Source organism: Mobula hypostoma, chromosome 5 (assembly GCF_963921235.1).
Source record: "Mobula hypostoma chromosome 5, sMobHyp1.1, whole genome shotgun sequence".
NCBI lineage: Eukaryota > Metazoa > Chordata > Chondrichthyes > Myliobatiformes > Myliobatidae > Mobula > Mobula hypostoma.
The window spans coordinates 182431225-182451167 of NC_086101.1; the positions used below are offsets into that span (position 1 = coordinate 182431225).

The following is a 19943-nucleotide window of genomic DNA, read 5'->3' on the forward strand; positions in this document are numbered from 1 at the left end:
ATCTGAAAATAAATGTAATTTTAAAGAGTTTGCTTAACAACACCGGACAGCGCCAAGTGCCGCTTGGGTGAGGCTTTGTTCGCTTATTCTACATCCTGTTCGGCCAGCAGGTGGCGCAAATCTCCAACTCGCCTCCCACCCCCACCCCCACTAACTAAAGTACAACTCAGCTTTTCCGATGTCTTGTTACATTTTTCTTCAGCCCTTCGGAAGATATGAAATGCTGTATGCCAAACTTTTTTTTTTAAATCCCTTACCGTCTACGTGTAGTTAGTTTGCGCACAGTCAGCGCTACTGAACGAATGCAGTGTAAACCCGAAACATATGGTGTAAAAATGTCCGCACAAAGCCGGCATTCCAGTTACTAATTGAACCCACTAAGTACTGGTTTCTACTTGGGCTCCATTGTGTCGCTTTCTCAGCCGCGAATGGTACCAATATCCAGCCACGGCTAGAACCCTTTTTTTTATTAACCGCGTGCCACTGAAGCCTTGTAAATCGCTTCTCCAATTTTTCTTTGGGGATACAATTCGAAACCGTCTCGGCGCAGTCACACAGACTGAAGTTGGGAGAAACTTGCAGAGGGAATTGTTCGGGGGAAAAAAGACTTAAATAGGAACACGTGCTCAGTAGAAAATTTATCCTTTTAGTTAAAAATTTGCACCTTTGTTCCCCCCGCCCCATTGCAATACAACAATTTTCAATCATAATGCAGGGAGGACAATCGGCCCACTGGTTTGGGTTCGTACTACCCCTCTACTTCCTCCCGAAAACCATCGCCTTTGGCTTGCAAAGGTTTTTTATGTGCAGGTTTCTTCAGATAAAAGTTATCAGTGGAGGAACGAAGCCCGGCTTTGATTTTAATCCTGATTTAAAAATTTAAATCAACCATGCATTAAGCATGCTCTTGGCAGGGAAGTTGGAGTTTCTCATTATTCCATCTGGCTTTGCTTCCAAAAGTGAAATAATTCTGTCTCTGCACACGTATTGCCCCCTCTGAATCCAGGCTGCTGAATTGAGCTGGTTCTTCTAATCCCTCGATAGCTTGGAAGGTGGGGGTTGGAGTGAAAGAGTGGCTATGAGGCTTGGCTACAGACCGATTAGCACAAAGCACCGATTGTGGCTGTGTCTTCGTAAACCCAGCCACAGAGATTGGTTATAATAGCGAGTTCACAACTAGACGGCTCAAGACACTAACTCGCATCCCTTCAAAAAGGTAAGAGACCTCGAAACCATATATTTACTAATAAATAAATTTTCAACGTACTGAATTCTGTTGTTGGGGTGGTGATGGTGGGAGAAAAAAACCATTGGTAACAATACATACTGGCAGCTGAATTCAGATTTATATTGTTCCTGCCAATGTTTAAAATATAATTTGTGATTTTCTAAATGTTAAAAACAATGATATTAATTACTTCAATTTGGATGATGGCAATTACTCATAGGAATTTATAGTGTTTCCTTGAACGAAAATCTAATATAAAAGAAAATTAGTTTTTCCTTTTCAATTTCACATAACTTAACCAAAATAATTTAGATACATAATATTTTAATTTTCTATAAATGTAGATTTCTAGGTGAATCAATTACTAAGCTGCAACCAATTGGGTTGATTTAGATTGCCTGATCCACAGATGCACTTGGGTTTCAAGACTATTCACCTTTGAAGAATCTGCTTTGGGTTAATAATGTATAATTCAAAGACATTTTAATACACGGATAGATAAATCATCAGTGGAAGTTTCACTCAGGGTCTTGGACTAACATTATTTTGTGACTGTATTGGCCCCGGAGGAATGCTGCTTCATTTAGCTGTATACATGTGTATGGTTGAAGGGCAATTAAACTTGAACTTTAATTCATTAATAATGTTAACATTAAAAAAAACAATTTTGTAACAAAAACAAAAGAGCAAAAAGGTCATAATTTTATCCTGAGACTGCAAAATCGATAGCTCACTGCTTTTCTTTGTGTCTACGGGTGTACATTTCGATGAAGGAGTGTGTCTCGCTCTGCAGGCTGTGTGTGAAGAATGAAGAGATTCATTGTCCTAATGCTTCTGGGCTTCTTGTTTGCTACCCAAGCTGTGCCCTCTCATCGTATGTCATGCTACAAGAAGATGCTGAGAGGACGAAACTGCCATGATATCCCCCCAGGGACTGATCACTTGCGACCCATAGACCAGGGTCTGGTGGATCACTTCTGGGACGGAGACAGCTGTGAGGTCGTCTGCTACTGCAGCTTTCGAGAGTTGCTCTGTTGTCCCAAGTAAGTCACTTGTGCCGGGGGTTCCCAACCTGTGATCCACAGACCCCTCGGTAAATGGGGTTCGTGGCATAAAAATGGTTGGGAACCACTGCTCTCTGCCTTACCTTATGGAATGGTGCACAGAACTGTGTGTTTAAACACCTTCAGGAACCTCTAACACCAAGCACTTGTTCCACTAGAGTTTGTCAATGATAAATACTAGAAAAGAAAGATTAATAAAGCCAATGAATATTTATCCAATCATGATATAAACAATGACTCCTCCAGAGCCCTGTGCCCAGGAATGGTTGATGGGACTAGGCTGAATAATAGATGGGCCAAAGAGCCTGTTTCTGTGCTATATGCTTTAATAGTCTCGTGTGCAATGAATTATCTTTGTAAAAAGATAAGACTTGCATTTCAAGTCAAATTTATTGTCATGTGCACAAGTACGTTGAGGTACAAGGTAGTGAAAATCTTGCTCACAGCAGCATCACAGGAACTTGGGTACAGACAATACACAGAATATAAATCGTATAGTATTGTACAAAAGTCTTAGGCACACATATTTCACTAGTGTGCCTAAGACAGTCAAAGTAGAACGGGGAGCGAGTTTACAAATCTGGTGGGAGCGAAGGATGTTGGGAATGGTGAGGGGTGGAGCGTCATGGTGGGGGTGTGGGACAGGTGGCAGAGAAGGAGTGCCGGGGTGGCGCGGGGAGGGGGTGGCGCAGATGCAGACACACCCAGCCCTGAGACACTAGGCAAGGTCATTTTGACTGCAAACGATAGGTTTATTGATCAGTACAGAATGTCTCTCTGGTGCTTCCCGCTCCCTCCCCCTCCCTTCCCCTTTTTCCAACCGTGATTCCCCTTTTCCTGTCCCTTTCTGACTCCCAGAGCACAATAAAGATCCATATCAGAATCAGGTTTATCATCACTCATATAGCTCATGGAAATTTTTTGCGGCAACAGTACAGTGCAGTAAGTAAAATTATTACAGTCAGGACTCACAAAGGGTCTGGGCCCGAAACGTCGATTGTACCTCTTCCTATAGATGCTGCCTGGCCTGCTGCGTTCCACCAGCATTTTGTGTGTGTTGCCTGAGTCTATGTTTGTGGCTTTCTACTGCTGTAGCCCGTAGGGTTCGGCATATTGTGTGTTCAGAGATGCTTTTCTGTACACCACTGTTGAATCACGTGGTTATTTGGGGTGCCTTCCTGTCAGCTTGAACTAGCCTGGCCATTCTTCTTTGACCTCTCATTAACAAGGTGTTTTCACGCACAGAACTTGCGCTCACTGGATGATTTTTCTTTGTTTTCCTCAACGTTCTCTCTAAGCTCTAGAGACTAATGTGCGTGAAAGTCCCAGGAGATCAGCAGATTATGAGATGCTCAAACCACCCCATCTGGCACCAACAATCATTCCATGGTCAAAGTCATTTAGATCGAACTTCTTTCCCACTTTGAAGTTTGGTCTGAACAACAACTGAACCTCTTGAGCCTGTCTGCATGATTTTATGCATTGAGTTGCTGCTACATGATTGGCTGATTAGATATTAACATTAATGAGCAGGTGTACCTAATAAAGTGGCCACTGATTGTACTTTTGAAGCCTAGTCACATTTTCAGCTTAGCTTCACATTTAGGTCAATGACAAAATAATTGATTTATTATGGTGTCAGAATTAGAATCGGATTTAATATACCATAACTGGGTTCAATTCCCGCCGCTGCCGGTAAGGAGTTTGGGCATTTCCTCGCTACCGTGTAGATTTCCTCCAGGTGCTCCAATTTCCTCCCACAGTCCAAAGACGTACCAGTTGGTAGGTTAATTGGTCATTGTAAATTGTCCCATGATTAGGCTAGGGTTAAATTTGGGGATCGCTGGGCGGTGCAACTTGAATGGCCTATTCCGCACTGTATCTCAGTAAATAAATCACTGACGTATGGCATGAAATTTGTTGCTAAGAAGCAGCAGTAATTATACATATCTACTTACAGTGGCAGTCGAAAGAAATCTAGATGTGGGGTTGGGAGATGTGCAAAGTTCCGCAATAGTAGGGCTAGTCAATTTAATGAAAGTGTCAAGGAAAGATGCTGAAAGTAATTAATAATTAGGAATTGGTTGTCACATGTACTGAAATGCAGTGAAAATCGTTTATCTGAATATCATCGAGACTGATCGTTCCATTCACAGAGTCAAACAGCATGCAAACAGGCCCTTCAGCGCCTTTGTCTGTGTTGCCCAGTGAGTTGGTCCCATCTGCCCAGGTTTGGCCGCTAGCCCTCTAAACCTCTCCTACTCATGTTCTTGTTAGGATGGCTTTTAAATGTTGCTAATGTCCTCGCCTCGACCATTTATTTTGGCAGCTCATTTCAAATGCACGCCACACTTTGCGTGACAAAGCTGCCCTGATGTTACCTACAAATCGTTCGCCTCTGATTTTAAACCTACGCCCTCTTGATTTTAGCAGCTTTCTCCTGGGAAAAGGATTGTGCTTTCCCTCTGTCTATGCCCTTCATGGCCTTCTGTACCTCTATCAGTTCACCCCTCAAACGCCCAAGTTCCAGTGAATAAAGCCCTAGTCAATGCAAGATAAAATGTCTAGTGTAGCGGTCAGCATAGCATTATTACATTGCCAGCGACCCGGGATCAATTCCCACCACAGTCGCTAAGGTGTTTATACGTTCTCCCCATGACCACATGGGTTTCTTCTGGGTGCTCTGGTTTCCTCCCACGTTCCAAAGACGTAAGGGTTCGTAGGTTAATTGGTCACTTGGGTATCATTGACTGCACAGGCTCATGGGCCGGGAGGGCCTCTTACCGTGATGTATCTAGTCATAGAGTCATAGAAAAGTACAGCACAGAAACAGGCCCTTTGGCCCATCTAGACTATGCTGAATTGCTTACTCCGATCAACCTGTACCGGGACCGTAGCCCTCCATACCCTTGACCATCCATGTACCTAGCCACATTTCTCTTAAATGTTGAAACCGAGCTTGCATGCACCACTTGCACTGGCAGCTCGTTCTACACTCTCACCACCCTCTGAGTGAAGAAGTCTCCCCTTAAACATTTCACCTTTCAGCCTTGACCCATGACCTCTGGATCTCCAAATAAAACGATGCTTTTCGCTGTATAAATTTGATAATTATCCTATATCAAGGTGGGACAAAATGCATAAAGACCAATGAAGAATATAATATAACAGCTAAAAGGAAAGTGAACTGCAGGAGATGGAGGATTAATGCATCACAGCTCTTTACGTTTGAAGGGCTGGAGTAGAAGCTGTGATATGTCTATATTAATTCTTGGTTGCCCACATCCAGAGAGAAAGGCGAGTAGTTTTGAACACCACGTTAGGAATGACCTTGGAGGGAGTGAAATGTAGATATACTGGAATAACACCAGAATGTCAAGGGTTAAATTTTGAGGAACGATTACAGAAGCCTCAAAGTATTTCCTGTAGTTTGGGTTAAAGGTGGAATTGATTGAAGTTTCCCAGATATTAATGTAAAGTGATACTTTCCATTGGTTTGATCATAAAACGACTCGGTATTGAAGTTAGGAGACGTGTCTGTTGAAACGTCACACGCCATTCCATAACAGATGAATTGATGTCAATTGTTCGTCTTAACTTTGAGGCTGATAGATTTTTGTTCAGGGAAATTCTGTCGAGCCGGCACAGTAGCTTAGCAGATAGTGCAACATTTTACAGCGCAGACTGTAAGATGGGGGTTCGATTCCTACTATAACCATCTGTGTTTCCTCTGAGTGCTCCCATTTCCTCTCATGTTCCAATGACATATGGGTTTGGGTTAATACTATGCCCAGCACAAAGTCTCCCTAATTTGATTTGACACAAACAATGCATTTCAATGTATGAGGGGTGAATGATAAGTTTGTGACCTAAGGTAGAAGGAGTCAATTTTTGAAAACCTAGCACATTTATTTTTCAACATAGTCCCCTCCTACTTAGTCCAGTGGTCAGGGAGCATTCGGATCTTGGACCTCCAGAATGTGTCCAAAGCAGGGGTGATTGATAAGTTTGTGGCCTAAGGTAGAAGGAGATGAGTTACACACACAAAATGCTGGTGAACGCAGCAGGCCAGGCAGCATCTATAGGAAGAGATACCGTCGACGTTTCGGGCTGAGACCCTTCGTCAGGACTAACTGAAAGAAGAGGTAGTAAGAGATTTGAAAGTGGGAGGGGGAGAGGGAGATCCGAAATGATAGGAGAAGACAGGAGGGGGAGGGATGGAGCCAAGAGCTGGACAGGTGATTGGCAAATGGGATATAAGGCTGGAGAAAGGAGAGGATCATGGGACGGGAGGCCTAGGGAGAAAGAAAGGAGGAGGGGAGCACCAGAGGAAGATATAGGGAGAGGGGCAGAGGGAGAAAAAAGAGAGAGAAAGGGGAAAAATAAAAAATAATAAATAAGGGGTGGGGTAAGAAGGGGAGGAGGAGATGAGTTATACAGCTCTCATTACATGCACATGCAGTTCAACTCTGAGTGATTATGCAGAAAGCTTGAAGTTAATAACTCATCGGGGTGATTGATAAGTTTGTGGCTTAGGTAGAAGGAGATGAGTTATTAACTTCAAACTTTCTGCATAATCACTCAAAGAGTTGAACTGCATGTGCATGTAATGAGAGCTGTATAACTCATCTCCTTCTACGAAGTCCACGAACTTTCAATCACCCATGCTGTGGACACTTTCTGGGGGTCCAAGATCCGTATGCTCCACGACCGCTGGACTTAGTGTGTAAATGTAGGAGCAGCAGCTCTGTTTCAGACCCAGTCAGTATTACTGCTGGGGATGAGTGTTTTACCGAGGGCGCTATGTGCTGTCCGTAGTTAGTGACGGGCCTTCATCACAGGAGCTATGTTGAAATAAAAATGTGCTAGGCTTTCTAAAATTGACTCCTTCTACCCTAGGCCATGAACTTATCTATCACCCCTCGTATGTTTCAATGGACATGTGACAAATAAAGCTACTTTTTAAAGTTCATTAATCTTTATTAATGGATACTGAGGAAAGGTGGGTACATGGTGTTGGCTTTCAGCCATAAGCTCATTGAATAGTATAACAGGATGAAAGGGTAAATGGTTTCCTGCTGTTCCTATCTTAAAAATTCGCTGTATACCAAAGCTACTCTGCTTTATCCAGGCTTGGATTCCACAGTAAATGGAATAGAAGCAGCCATTGTCTTTCATTACACTTGCATTTGGCTGCAGACTTTTTGTTGGCTTTTGAGTGGCAATCTATGGTTCCTAGGCAATGTTTACAGTGCAGAACCATTCATAGTGATCTGTGTGGTTTCTCACCAATTGGAATGAAGAATCCTTCCTGAAACACTTAGTCTTAGCCAAGAATTATTGCAAAGAATATTTAATCCATTATTTGTAAAGAAAGCAAGGGGAAATGGGTTTAAAGAAAGATAGAAAAAAAGAGACAGAGGAAGTAAATTTTAGAATTTTAAATGAGTTACAGACAGTGCTGTTAAAAATCACTTATGTTTTCATGAAGTCAGAGTGACTGCAGCACAGGGAGAGACTATTTAACCCATCGTCTGGATGGGTTCTTTGTGTCCCATTCAACTGCTTCCAAACCCTGTCCTTTCATCAAAGCTCTTCCAATTATCCTCTCAAGTGTCTGTCCGATTCACTTTCAACACATGGATTGATTCTACTTTCTGTACCCCAAAAGACAGCAAGTTCCAGATCACAGCTATTCTCCCCGCATTCCATCAGACCATAAGCCGTAGGAGCAGAATTTGGCCATTTGGCCTGTTGTATCTGCCCCACCATTCAATTATGACTGATTTACTATTCCTCTCAGTTCCATCCTCCTGCCTTCTCCAATAACCGTAGATGCTATTACTAATCAAGAGCCTATCAAACTTTACTTTAAACATCCTCAATAACTTGACCTCCACAGCCATCCGTGGCAGTGAATTCCACAGATTCATCATCCTCTGGCTAAAGAAATTCCTCCTCATCTTTGTTATAAAAGGATGTCCTTCTATTCTGAGGCTGTGCTCTGTGATCCTAGACACTCCTACTATTGGAACCATCCTCTCCACATCTATTCTGTCTAGGTTTCAATGAGCTACCCCTCAATCACTAAATTCCAGTGAGTACAGGCCCAGAGCCGTCAAGTGCTCCTCATTGTTACCTTTTCATTCCCAGCATTCTTTGCATAAACTTCCTTGGGGCCTTCTTTGATGCCAGCACATAATTTTTTAGATATGAGGCCCAAAACTTAGTCAGGGCACTGAGTAGATGAAGCTGGTATGTTATGTTACAACTGTACAGTTAGTTGGTAAGACCACACGAACATTGTGAGCTTCTCCAGGATCATCACCTTGTCGTGGTGGAGAGTTTTGTGAGTTCCTGTGATCCCTAGAACAATGTCTTCTGCAGTTTAGCAATCTGACGCTTGGTTCTGGTAGTGTCAGCAATTGTTGTTCGTCCATCGTTGATGTCAGTGAGGACCTCGACACCAGATGGTGTCGAGACTAGCGCGTGATTTGGATTTAAGTGAGGGAGAGTTGCGCAGTGTCAGCCTCATTCTCTCTTCCCAATTCCCATCCGGATCCAGTGGCAAGACAGAGTCTAGACGGCTGGAGATGGGACTAGGCTCGATGGATGACCAGGACGTCTTCTGTGTCTCGTCATGCTCTACACGTTCCACAACGCTTGCAGAAACTGCCTTCTTGTCCATTGGACCTTCCATTGGTCTTGTCCTCTCAATCCGCCGGAGTCTGTCTTCACATGCTAGGATAGACAGCTCCCTATCTCACCGAGGGTTTGAGACCCGTCAGCTACCCTCACCTGGTTTAGCCGGCTTGTCAAAGCCGTTGCCTGGGGTGTGGCCGGTGTCACATGCAAACAGCTACAGGGAGCCACAGGTGAGAGCTGAGTGCCAGGTGGGGACCAAAGGTGGACTAACCGCCTTGTAAAGGACGTGACATGTTCCCCCACCAGAGGTGCTACCCCTCCCTGACACCCCATACACCCCAGTGTCAGCCATGGTGGTAAGGTCAAAGGGGAGGTTCCAGACAGAGCGATCCAACCAAACCTCATTGGTGGAACTGGCGGTAGATGGTGCCCATCACAACGTCAGTGAAGGCAGAGGAAGGTTGGAGCAGAGAAGGGTCCCCAGTCGACTCGTTCTCCTTGCCAATGGACTCTCGTCCCTTATGGTGGTTGCCCGTGCATCAGACTCCCCATGTTAAACAAAGTCATGCACATGCATTCTCCATTAATGGAATGCACACTAACACCACAGTTTTGTGGCTACTGGATCAGCCTCTACAGTCACCGAGGGACCCCCCCCCCCAATAGACAACCATTTTGGAGAGCATCGTACTGGACTCGAGTGATCGCACTACTAGTGTGTGCAATATTCGTTACCCAGCTACAAGAAGAAAGTTATTCAGCTAGAAAAGGTACAGAGAGGATTCAAAGTAAATTTATTATCAAGGTATATGTGTCACTGTATACAACCCTGCAGGCATACTCAGTAAATCAGTAGCAGAGTCAATGAAAGACCACCCAACTAGGGCCTTCAAACAGAGTGCAGAAGACAAGTACAGAAAGAAATAATGATAAATAAATAAGCAATAAATATCAAGAACATAAGATGAAGAGTCCTTGAAAGTGAGTGCAGTTACCAGGACCTAACTGAAGGGCTTGAGTTAGGAGGAGAGGCTGGATAGGCTGGGGATTTTCTCCCCTGGAGTGTAGGAGGTTGACGACTGACATTGCAGAGGTATGTTAAATCATGAGGGACCTTAATAAAGTGGACAGTCACAGTCTTTGTCCCAGGATAAGGGGAGTCTAAAACTAGAAGGTATAGGTTTAACATGAGAGGAGAAAGATATAAAGAGGACCTGAGGGGCAATATTTTCCACACAGAGGGTGGTAGATATGTGGAAGGTGCATCCAGAGGAAGTTGTCAAGGTGGGTACAATTACAATGTTTGAGATGTTTGGACAGGTACATAGATAGGAAGGGTTTAGAGGGATTGAGGTCGAATACAGGCAAATGGGACTAGTTCAGGTAGACAATATGGTCATCATGGTTGAGTTGGTCTGAAAGGCTTGTTTCTGTTCTGTATTACTCTGACAGTGTGGATCTGAATGACTTTGTGGAGAAATCATTGCTGGTAAAATAGGTGGAGGGGTAGATGATAGGTAAAGCCAGGTGCGTGGGAAAGGTAAAGGGCTGGAGAGGAAGGAATCTGATAGAGGAGAGTGGACCATAGGAGGAGAGGACCCAAAGGGAGGTGATAGGCAGGTGAGAAGAGGTAACTTGCCAGGAGGGGGGAGGGAATTTTTTTTCACCTTTAGGAGAAATCAATATTCATGGCATCAAGTTAGAGGCTTCCCAGACAGAATATATGGCGTTTCTCCTCCAGCACCATAGGGTGGCCTCATCATGGCACAACAGGAAGCCATGGACCAATATGTCAGAATGGGAATCAGAATTAAAATGTTTGGCTAGAACCCACGCAGAGATTTATAATTTCCCTTGTAAATATGACCGTATGTGCTTCATTGCCAAACATTGTTTGATAGACACTCAAATGAAAACCTGGAGGAATTTTAAAAGAGGAGAAATGCTATGTAAATGGAAATTTCTGACATATAGTCCACATGAGATTCAATGAGGTGGCCCTCCTTTTGGAAGATAGAGATACACTCATTGGCCACGTTATTAAGTACATCCATACATTTGCTCATAAATGCAAATATCTAATCAGGCAATCGTGTAACAGCAACTCAATGCATAAAAGCATTTAAACATAGTTAAGAGGTTCAGTTATTGTTCAGATCAAATATCAGAGTGTGGAAGGAATGTGATCTAAGTGACATTGACCATGGAACAATTGTTGGTGTCAGATGGGGTGGTTTGAGTATCTCTGAACCTGCTGATCTCCTGGAACTTTCTAGAATTTACAGAAAATGATACGAAAAGCATAAAGTATCTAGTGAGCAGCAGGTTAGCAGACAAAAATGTGTTGTTAACAAGAGAGGTCAGAGGAGAATGTCCAGACTGCTTGTTGCAACAGTGCTGTGCAGAAGCGTATCTCTGAACGCACAACACGTTGAACCTTAAAGTGGATGGGCTACAGTAGCAGAAAACAACAAACATGCACTCAGTAGTCACTTTATTAGATACCTAATTAAGTGGCCTGCGTTGCTGTGCAAGCTCGGATGAGGTACATGTTCACATCCAGCACACTGTGTTTAGCTATCGCATTGAAAGCTTTTGTGTTTTCCTGTGAATAAATGTTTTGTCTGTAGTGTTTTGCATGGATTATCTTCCAGAAAGCCAATAAGAAATATAATTATAAAAAACATAATTTAAATAAAAGCAAAATATGGATTTGTTAGCCAACAAAATTGAGATAAATAAGTTCTATATGATGGCAAATATACAGAAAGTAATGTTGTCATCTACGGTTTTGCCTTTTTTAAAGGGCTGTCTGGTTGAAATTAATTCCAGACTGCATTATTAATTGGTCTAATTTAGTTCATGTCACAGAAATTTGGTTGATAGTTCTCCCTGGCACACCCATTTCTGACAAGAATTGCCTTTAGCGTTGTCTTTGCATGGGCTGTATAGGAATGACATGGAATACATGTGGTTTTTCATTGATTCTATGTTTTTTTTTTACTGTGAATGTGGGTAGTATGTGGTTCTATATATGTACTCTGATAATAATTTTACTTTGATCGTGCACCACAGAAACAGGCCAACATTTGAAGTTCCCTTGAGCCTTCTCCCATCTTTCTTCATCTATTTCTATCCATGTGAATGTTGTTCCAAACCCCCTCTTAAATGTTTGCATCAGTTATAGTACTGTGCAAAAGTCATAGGTACATATATGTAGCTAGGGTGCCTGCGACTTTTACACCAAACTGTATTTGTCAACGTGGAGTGGAGAGCGAGTCTGTAAATCCGGCGGGAGCAAAGCATGTTGGGAATGGTGAGGGTAGAGTCCTGCATGAGGGCTGTGGGACAGGTGGTGGAGAAGGAGTGCCTGGGGTAGGAGTGGTGGCACTTGTGCAGACACACTCAGCCCTGAGACACCAGGCAAGGTCATTTGATTCCAAACAATTGGTTTATTGATCATTACAAAATATTTATCTTGTGTTTCCCGCTCCCTTCCCCTTTTCCCAACCATGATTCTTCTCTCCCTGCCCCCTTTCCACTTTCCGTCCACAATAGAGACCCATATCAGAATCAGGTTTATCGTCACTCACGTACTGTACTTCAACCACTTCCTGTGGTAGCGAGTTCCACATTCACCCCACTGTTTTCATTTACACTTAAATTGAAATTAGATTTTTGACAGAAAAAATAAAAATGGATTTTATCTATACATGAGGTATTACAGAACTCTGAAACAGAGGGATTTTCATGGATTATGTTTTCATTTTTCAATGCCATCTTGATTCCTTCCTCATCCACCTACATTGGAGGGAAATTACAGTGATGATTTTTCCTGCCAGTAAGCAGGTCGTTGGGGTGTGGAGAAAATTGGATCTCCTGGGGGGAAACCCACTCAGTCACAGGGAGAAGGTGCAAACTCGACACAGGTAGGAAGCAACACAGGTTAGTATTCAAATCTCTGGAACTATGAGATACCATTCATCCAAGTGTTCACAAAAGGCTAGTATGTAAATATTGCAGGTAATTAAGAAAGCTGACAATATTGTATATTGTGAGATGAATGAATAGAAAAGGAGGGCGCTAGTACTTCATTTCTACCAGGCATTGGTGAGGCCACATCTGAAGTACTATGTACAGTACTGGGTTCCTTATTTAAAGAAGGATGTTACTATGATACTCTCCAATGTAGTCAGCATGTCTTTTGAGGATAGGTTGATTAGGTTAGGGCTTTTCTCTTTGGAGCGAAGGAGGATGAGAAGTGAAGTGATAGGTGTTTATAAGGCTATAAGATATTGGAGCAGACTTAGGCCAATTGGCCCATCGAGTCAGCTCCGCTATTTCTTGGTTGATCCAATTTTCCTCTCAGCCCCCAACTCCTGCCTTCATGCCTTGACCCATCAAAAATCTATAACTCTGCCTTAAATATACATAAATACTTGGTCTCCTCAGCTGCCTGTGGCAAAGAATTCCACAGATTCAACACTCTCTGGCTAAAGAAATTCCTCCTCATCTCCATTCGAAAAGGACGCCCCTCCATCCTGAGGCTGTTATGCTGCACAAAGTACTGGTGAGGCCGCACCTGGAGTACTGCGTGCAGTTCTGGTCTCCTTACTTGAGGAAGGATATACTGGCTTTGGAAGCAGTGCCAAGGAGGTTCACCAGGTTGATTCCGGAGAGGAGGGGGTTACACAATGGGGAGATATTGAGTCGTCTGGGACTCTGCTCGCTGTATTTCTGAAGAAGGAGAGGAGATCTTATAGAAACATATGAAATGGATAGATAGAGGCAGGAAAGTTGTTTCCACTGGTAGGTGAGACTAGAACTAGGGGACGTAGCCTCAAGATTCAGGGGAGTGGATTTAGACGGGAGCTGAGGAGGAACTGTTTTCCCAAAGAGTGGTGAATCTGTGGAATTCTCTGCCCAATGAAACAGTAGAAGCTACCTCAGAAAAGGACATGGTTGGACAGATTTTTGCATAGTAGGGGGAATTAAGGGTTATGGGGAAAAGGCAGGTAGGTGGAGATGTGTCCATGGCCCGATCAGCCATGTTATTGAATGGCAGAGCAGGCTCGACGGGCCAGATGGCCTACTTCTGCTCCTATTTTTTTATGTTCTTATACCATCTGGTCCAGGTGACTTATCCATCTTCTGACCTTTCAGTTTCCCAAGAAGCTCTCTCTAGTATTGGTAACCACACATCTCATGACCCCTGACACCTGGAGCTTCCACCATATTGCTAGTGTCTTCCACAGTGAAGACTGATGCAAAATACTTATTCAGTTCATCCACTATTTCATTGTCTTCCATTACTATCTCTGCAGGATCATTTTCCAGCGGTCCAATATCCACTCTCGCCTCTCTTTTACAGTGTATATATCTGAAGAAACGTTTGGTATCCTCTTTAATATTAGCTTACTTTCGTATTCCATCTTTACCTTCTTTATGACTTTTTTAGTTGCCTTCTGTTGGTTTTTTAAAAGCTTCCCAATCATCTAACTTCCCACTAGTTTGTCTTTTATGCTGGCTTTCATTTCCCTTGTTAGCCACAGTTGTGTCATCTTGCTTTTAGATTCTTCCCTTGTTAGCCACAGTTGTGTCATCTTGCTTTTAGATTCTTCTTACTCTTTGGGTTGTTTATATCCTGTACCTTCCAATTTACTTCCAGAAATTCCAGCCATTGCTGCTCTGTCATCATCCCTGCCAGTGTTGTTTTCGAATCAATTCTGGACAACTTTTTTCTCATGCCTCTGCAATTCCTTTCACTCCACTGTAATACTGATACCTGTGACTGTAGCTTCTCCTTGTCAGATTTCAGGGTGAATTCGATCATATCATGATCACTTTCCCCAAAGGTTCTTTTATCTTAAGCTGTCTAAACAATTCTGGTTCATTGCACAACACCCAAACCAGAATTGCTGATCCTTTAGTAGGCTCAACCCTGCCATGGTGATGATAGAGGTGGATACATTAGGGACATTTAAGAATCTCTTAGATCGGCACATGGATGATAGCTAAATGGAGGACACTGTGGGTGCGAAGGGTTAGCCAATCTTAGAGTAGGTTAAAATGTCGGCACAACATTGTGGGCTTAAGGGCCTGTACTATGCTGTAATGTTCTATGTTGATATACAAGAAGCAGTTCACAAGCTTACTAAAATGATACATGGAATGAGTAGGGTATTGGAGTGGCATGGTAGCATAGTGGTTAGCACAACAGTTTACAGTACCGGCAGCCTCAGGGTCAATTCCCACTGCTGCCTGTAAGGAATTTATTTGGACGTTCTCCCCGTGATCATGTGGGTTTCCTCCAGGTGCCCCAGTTTCCTTGCACGGTCCAAAGACTTACCAGTTGTAAATTGTGCCCCGATTAGGCTCGGGTTAAATCGGGGGATTGTTGGGTGGTGTGACTCGAAGGGCCGGAAAGGCCTACTGTCTGCTGTAGCTCAGTAAGTAGGTAGATAAATAAACCTCGAGAAGAATGGTTGGACAGCTAGTTTTGTATCTGCTGGAGTGCAGGAGAGAGAGAAAGAAAGAGAGAGAGATAACTTAAATATATGCTTAGTGTTGTCTGTACTTGTGGTGCTTCTGTAATTAAAGCTTTTCATTGCACCTTTACCTCACCATACTTGTGTACTTGACAGTAAGCTCAACTTTACTGAAATGTATAAGGTCCTGAAGGCTCTTGACAGGGTTGTGACAGAAAAATCATATTTTGTAGGTGGGAGAATTTAGGTCCCAATATTTCAGGTTTTAAGAATAAGGGGTTGCCCATTTGAGACAGAAATTAAGCTAAAATTATTAACCTGTGATATTCCTTCCTAAAGAACAGTGGAAGCAGAATCTTCAAATATGGCCAAGATACAGATAGAATGAGCAAAGGGATGAAAAATTACTGCTCATGAAAATATATCTTTACTGCTCCTCACCCGGGTAGTTGGGAATGCAGAGTATGATCTTACCATTTTCCTGTATAGAAACACACAAAATGCTGGAAGAACTCAGCAGGTCAGGCAGCATCTGTGAAGGGGAATAAACAGTGCACATTTCAGGCCAAGACCCTGTATCAGGACTGAAAAGGAAGTGAGAAGAAGACTATAAAACCATAAGACATAGGAGCAGAATTGGACTACTTGGCCCAGCGAGTATGCTCTGCCATTCAATCATTGCAGATCCTTTTTTCCCCCTCCTCAGCCCCACTCCCCAGACTTCTCCCTGTAGCCTGTAAGACCTTACAACATTACAGCAGAATTAGGCCATTTGGCCCATCGTTAGTCCACCAGAATGACTATAGAATTTCCAATACAGAAAGTTACTTGTTGATCTGTTTGGCACAGCTTTGTAGGCCAAAGAGCCTGTATTGTGCTATAGGTTTTCTATGTTTTTCTATGTTCTATGTTTCAATCTTGTAAATATGTACCAATGAGTTATAGGTTTACTAATAAATGCTTGGATGCATCTCCCTTCTAAATTGTACTTCACCATTTTTATTACTCTCTAATAATAAACAATTTCATTTCAATACTTAAGTTAGATCATGCACCTGTACAGATTGAGAAGAAGCTACTACAGTAAACTGGCCTTGATACAGAATTAATACAGACTGCACAATTGGTTTGACTTATGGCTGAGTGCATCAGAATAAGATGGGTTCCCTCGACAGTGACCCCTTCCCTCCCCCTCCCCTGTCCCCATTTACGGAGCCACATGTTTACAATATATATTAATGACTTGGATGAGGGAATTAAATGCGGCATCTCCAAGTTTGCGGATGACACGAAGCTGGGTGGCAGTGTTAGCAGTGAGGAGGATGCTAAGAGGATGCAGGGTGACTTGGATAGGTTGGGTGAGTGGGCAAACTCATGGCAGATGCAATTTAATGTGGATAAATGTGAAGTTATCCACTTTGGTGGCAAAAATAGGAAAACAGATTATTATCTGAATGGTGGCCGATTAGGAAAAGGGGAGGTGCAACGAGACCTGGGTGTCATTATACACCAGTCATTGAAAGTGGGCATGCAGGTACAGCAGGCGGTGAAAAAGGCGAACGGTATGCTGGCATTTATAGCGAGAGGATTCGAGTACAGGAGCAGGGAGGTACTACTGCAGTTGTACAAGGCCTTGGTGAGACCACACCTGGAGTATTGTGTGCAGTTTTGGTCCCCTAATCTGAGGAAAGACATCTTTGCCATAGAGGGAGTACAAAGAAGGTTCACCAGATTGATTCCTGGGATGGCAGGTCTTTCATATGAAGAAAGACTGGATGAACTGGGCTTGTACTTGTTGGAATTTAGAAGATTGAGGGGGGATCTGATTGAAACGTATAAGATCCTAAAGGGATTGGACAGGCTAGATGCAGGAAGATTGTTCCCGATGTTGGGGAGGTCTAGAACGAGGGGTCACAGTTTGAGGATAGAGGGGAAGCCTTTTAGGACCGAGGTTAGGAAAAACTTCTTCACACAGAGAGTGGTGAATCTGTGGAATTCTCTGCCACAGCAAACTGTTGAGGCCAGTTCATTAGCTATGTTTAAAAGGAAGTTAGATATGGCCCTTGTGGCTACAGGGGTCAGGGGGTATGGAGGGAAGGCTGGGTTCTGAGTTGGATGATCAGCCATGATCATAATAAATGGCGGTGCAGGCTCGAAGGGCCGAATGGCCTACTCCTGCACCTATTTTCTATGTTTCTATGTTTCTATGTTAATGCCTTCAGGCAGATCACAGGGCTAAAACCTTGCCTTGGAACCTGCCAGTGTTTACTGCCTCCCCTCACTGAGCAGGATCTCAGATTGATCAACAGAGATTAGCACCATTCCTCAGTGCCACCACTCAACTATCTACTGCTAGTCACGTCCAACAAAAGTGTCAGCGTGATCGCGGAAGAAACTGCCAATGTTTAATGGCTTTTCAAGTGAGTGTGCCTACCTTGTTGTGTTTCAGGGACATTTTCTTTGGACCAAAGATTTCTTTTGTGATCCCTTGCAACTCCCAATAAAAAAAGGAAATTTAACAGCAGAGGGAAAACAGTTCACTGCGTGGAATCAGATGGACGATTGGGTGATTTCTTGTATACATAATATTTTTTAAACATGTAACCAATGCCACACAATAAGGTGTCCAATAACCTTGTTGATTCACGAAGTTATATAATGTAAATAAAACTTGCATGTTCTTTCATCCAGTTAACCTTCCCAATCCCTTTCTACTGTTAAGACAACTTACTTTACATTTATTAATAAAGAAATACAATTTTTTCATGAAAAACCAAAATGTTCTTGTGACTGCGTATCCAAATGAATTACACAGAACCATAGGAATTTACAATGGGGAAGATGGTCACATTGCCATTAATGTCTACATGGGCAACAGAAGGTAGGTAGGCTATTCCCATCTCTTGGACCATATGGCAGAGTTTTGCTGGTGCTCAACCAGATATTGATCTTAAAAAATAATAATTGGCCTTTCCAAACTTTGCAAGCAGTAAGTTTCATCTGCTGAAAATTCTGAAGGTAAAAACTTTTCTTCCCCCAATGTCCTGCAAATCATTCTGCCCACTGCTGCAAATCTACATTCCCAAACTAATGAAAATATATCTTTCACAAACAAGAGCAAATCTGCAGATGCTGGAAATCCAAGCAACACACACACACACAAAATGCTGGAGGAACTCAGCAGGGCAGGCAGCATCTACGGAAAAGACTACAGTTGACGTTTTGGGCTGAGACCCTTCGGCAGGACTGGAGAAAAAAATTGAAGGGTCTAGGCCTGAAACGTCGACTGTACTCTTTTCCATAGATGCTGCCTGGCCTGCTGAGTTCCTCCAGCATTTTGTGTGTGTTGCTTGAAAATAAATCTTTACTGCACCCCATCCTGGCTTCAGATATATCTATTCATCAGTATTATTCTGCTTTAATGTTGCCCACCCTACCATCAGCATCAACTAATCCACTTATTTCAATGTAAATGTTCGTAACCTGTACAAGTTCTGTTATTGAAATGTTACAAATGAAACCTTCAAGCATAACATAGAAAGCATTTACCATCGAGGGTTTTCATTCTTTGTAATTTTTTTGTGTTGTAGCTGTTTTATGATTTAATAAAATTTACTTCATGAATTATAATTTCTCTGTTTAATTTATTACACAAGCATCAACTTCAGTTAGTCTCCTATACAGTTCCATATTAAGGGCATGATGCAGCTCCTAGGGCCCTGGAGTCAATCAGAATCAGATTTAATATCACCGGCGTAAGTGGTGAAATTTGTTAACTTTGTGGTAGTACACACAAGTATAAATCAGCCTTAAGCTTTCTGATAAAGTATTAGCCCATGATTTTAACTGTTTCCCTCTCTGCGGGTGCTGACTGACCTGTTAGGGATTTCCAGCACGTTTTGCTCAGGAAAATCTTTCGATGCATTTTGTCCCCTGTCTTCACATTGAACGTAGCTCCTCAAAGTGGCAGTGTCCGTCATTAATGACCCCCCACCACACAGGGCATGCCCTTTTCTCAGTGCTACCGTCAGGAAGGAGATACAGAAGCCTGAAGGTACACACTCAGTGATTCAGGAGCAGCTCAAAGTGGTGAGGGCAGTGTGACAGGGCAAAGGATAGGAGAGATCCAATTACATTAGTGGTACTGGAGTTGGTTCAGACTGTTTTGAAAGCTCTTGAATAACAAAAGTAAACTGTGGGGGAGGTGTAAATTAGAAAGAAGTATTCAACCTGAACTCAGCAGGGAAGGGAGTACTGCAAACACAAGATGTAAACTGATTATTTGGAGTGATTACTATAGGAATAAAGTCTTCAGTGTTTGGGAGAAACAAATCGAAAAGAGAGAAATAAACTCCCAGAGAAACAAAGCCTGCTTAAAGTTATTATAGAACAAAGTCAGAAATATACCTGATTTTCGCTCTTATTTACGATACTTTGTTCAGCTTTATTCTTTGTAGCACTACACAGGCCAAAGTTTGAGGGTTCAAGTATTGCTCCATCAAGTCACGCCGTATGGGA

At 42.8% G+C, this 19943-nt stretch overlaps 1 protein-coding gene across 2 annotated transcripts in view; it reads left to right on the top strand.

Moving 5' to 3' along the window:
- The window catches only part of LOC134346366 (scrapie-responsive protein 1-like), an 86462-nt gene extending 67429 nt beyond the window's left edge, over positions 1 to 19033 (top strand). The window contains exons 2-4 of one of the 2 annotated variants that reach the window (XM_063047719.1): positions 1007 to 1216; positions 2002 to 2271; positions 17875 to 19033. In XM_063047719.1, the coding sequence (XP_062903789.1) occupies positions 2036 to 2271; positions 17875 to 17929 (291 nt within the window). In that variant the 5' untranslated portion in view covers positions 1007 to 1216; positions 2002 to 2035 and the 3' untranslated portion in view covers positions 17930 to 19033. The remainder of the gene's footprint in view (positions 1 to 1006; positions 1217 to 2001; positions 2272 to 17874) is intronic. The other variant, XM_063047718.1, reaches the window with a different exon arrangement.
- The last annotated feature ends 910 nt before the right edge of the window (positions 19034 to 19943 follow it).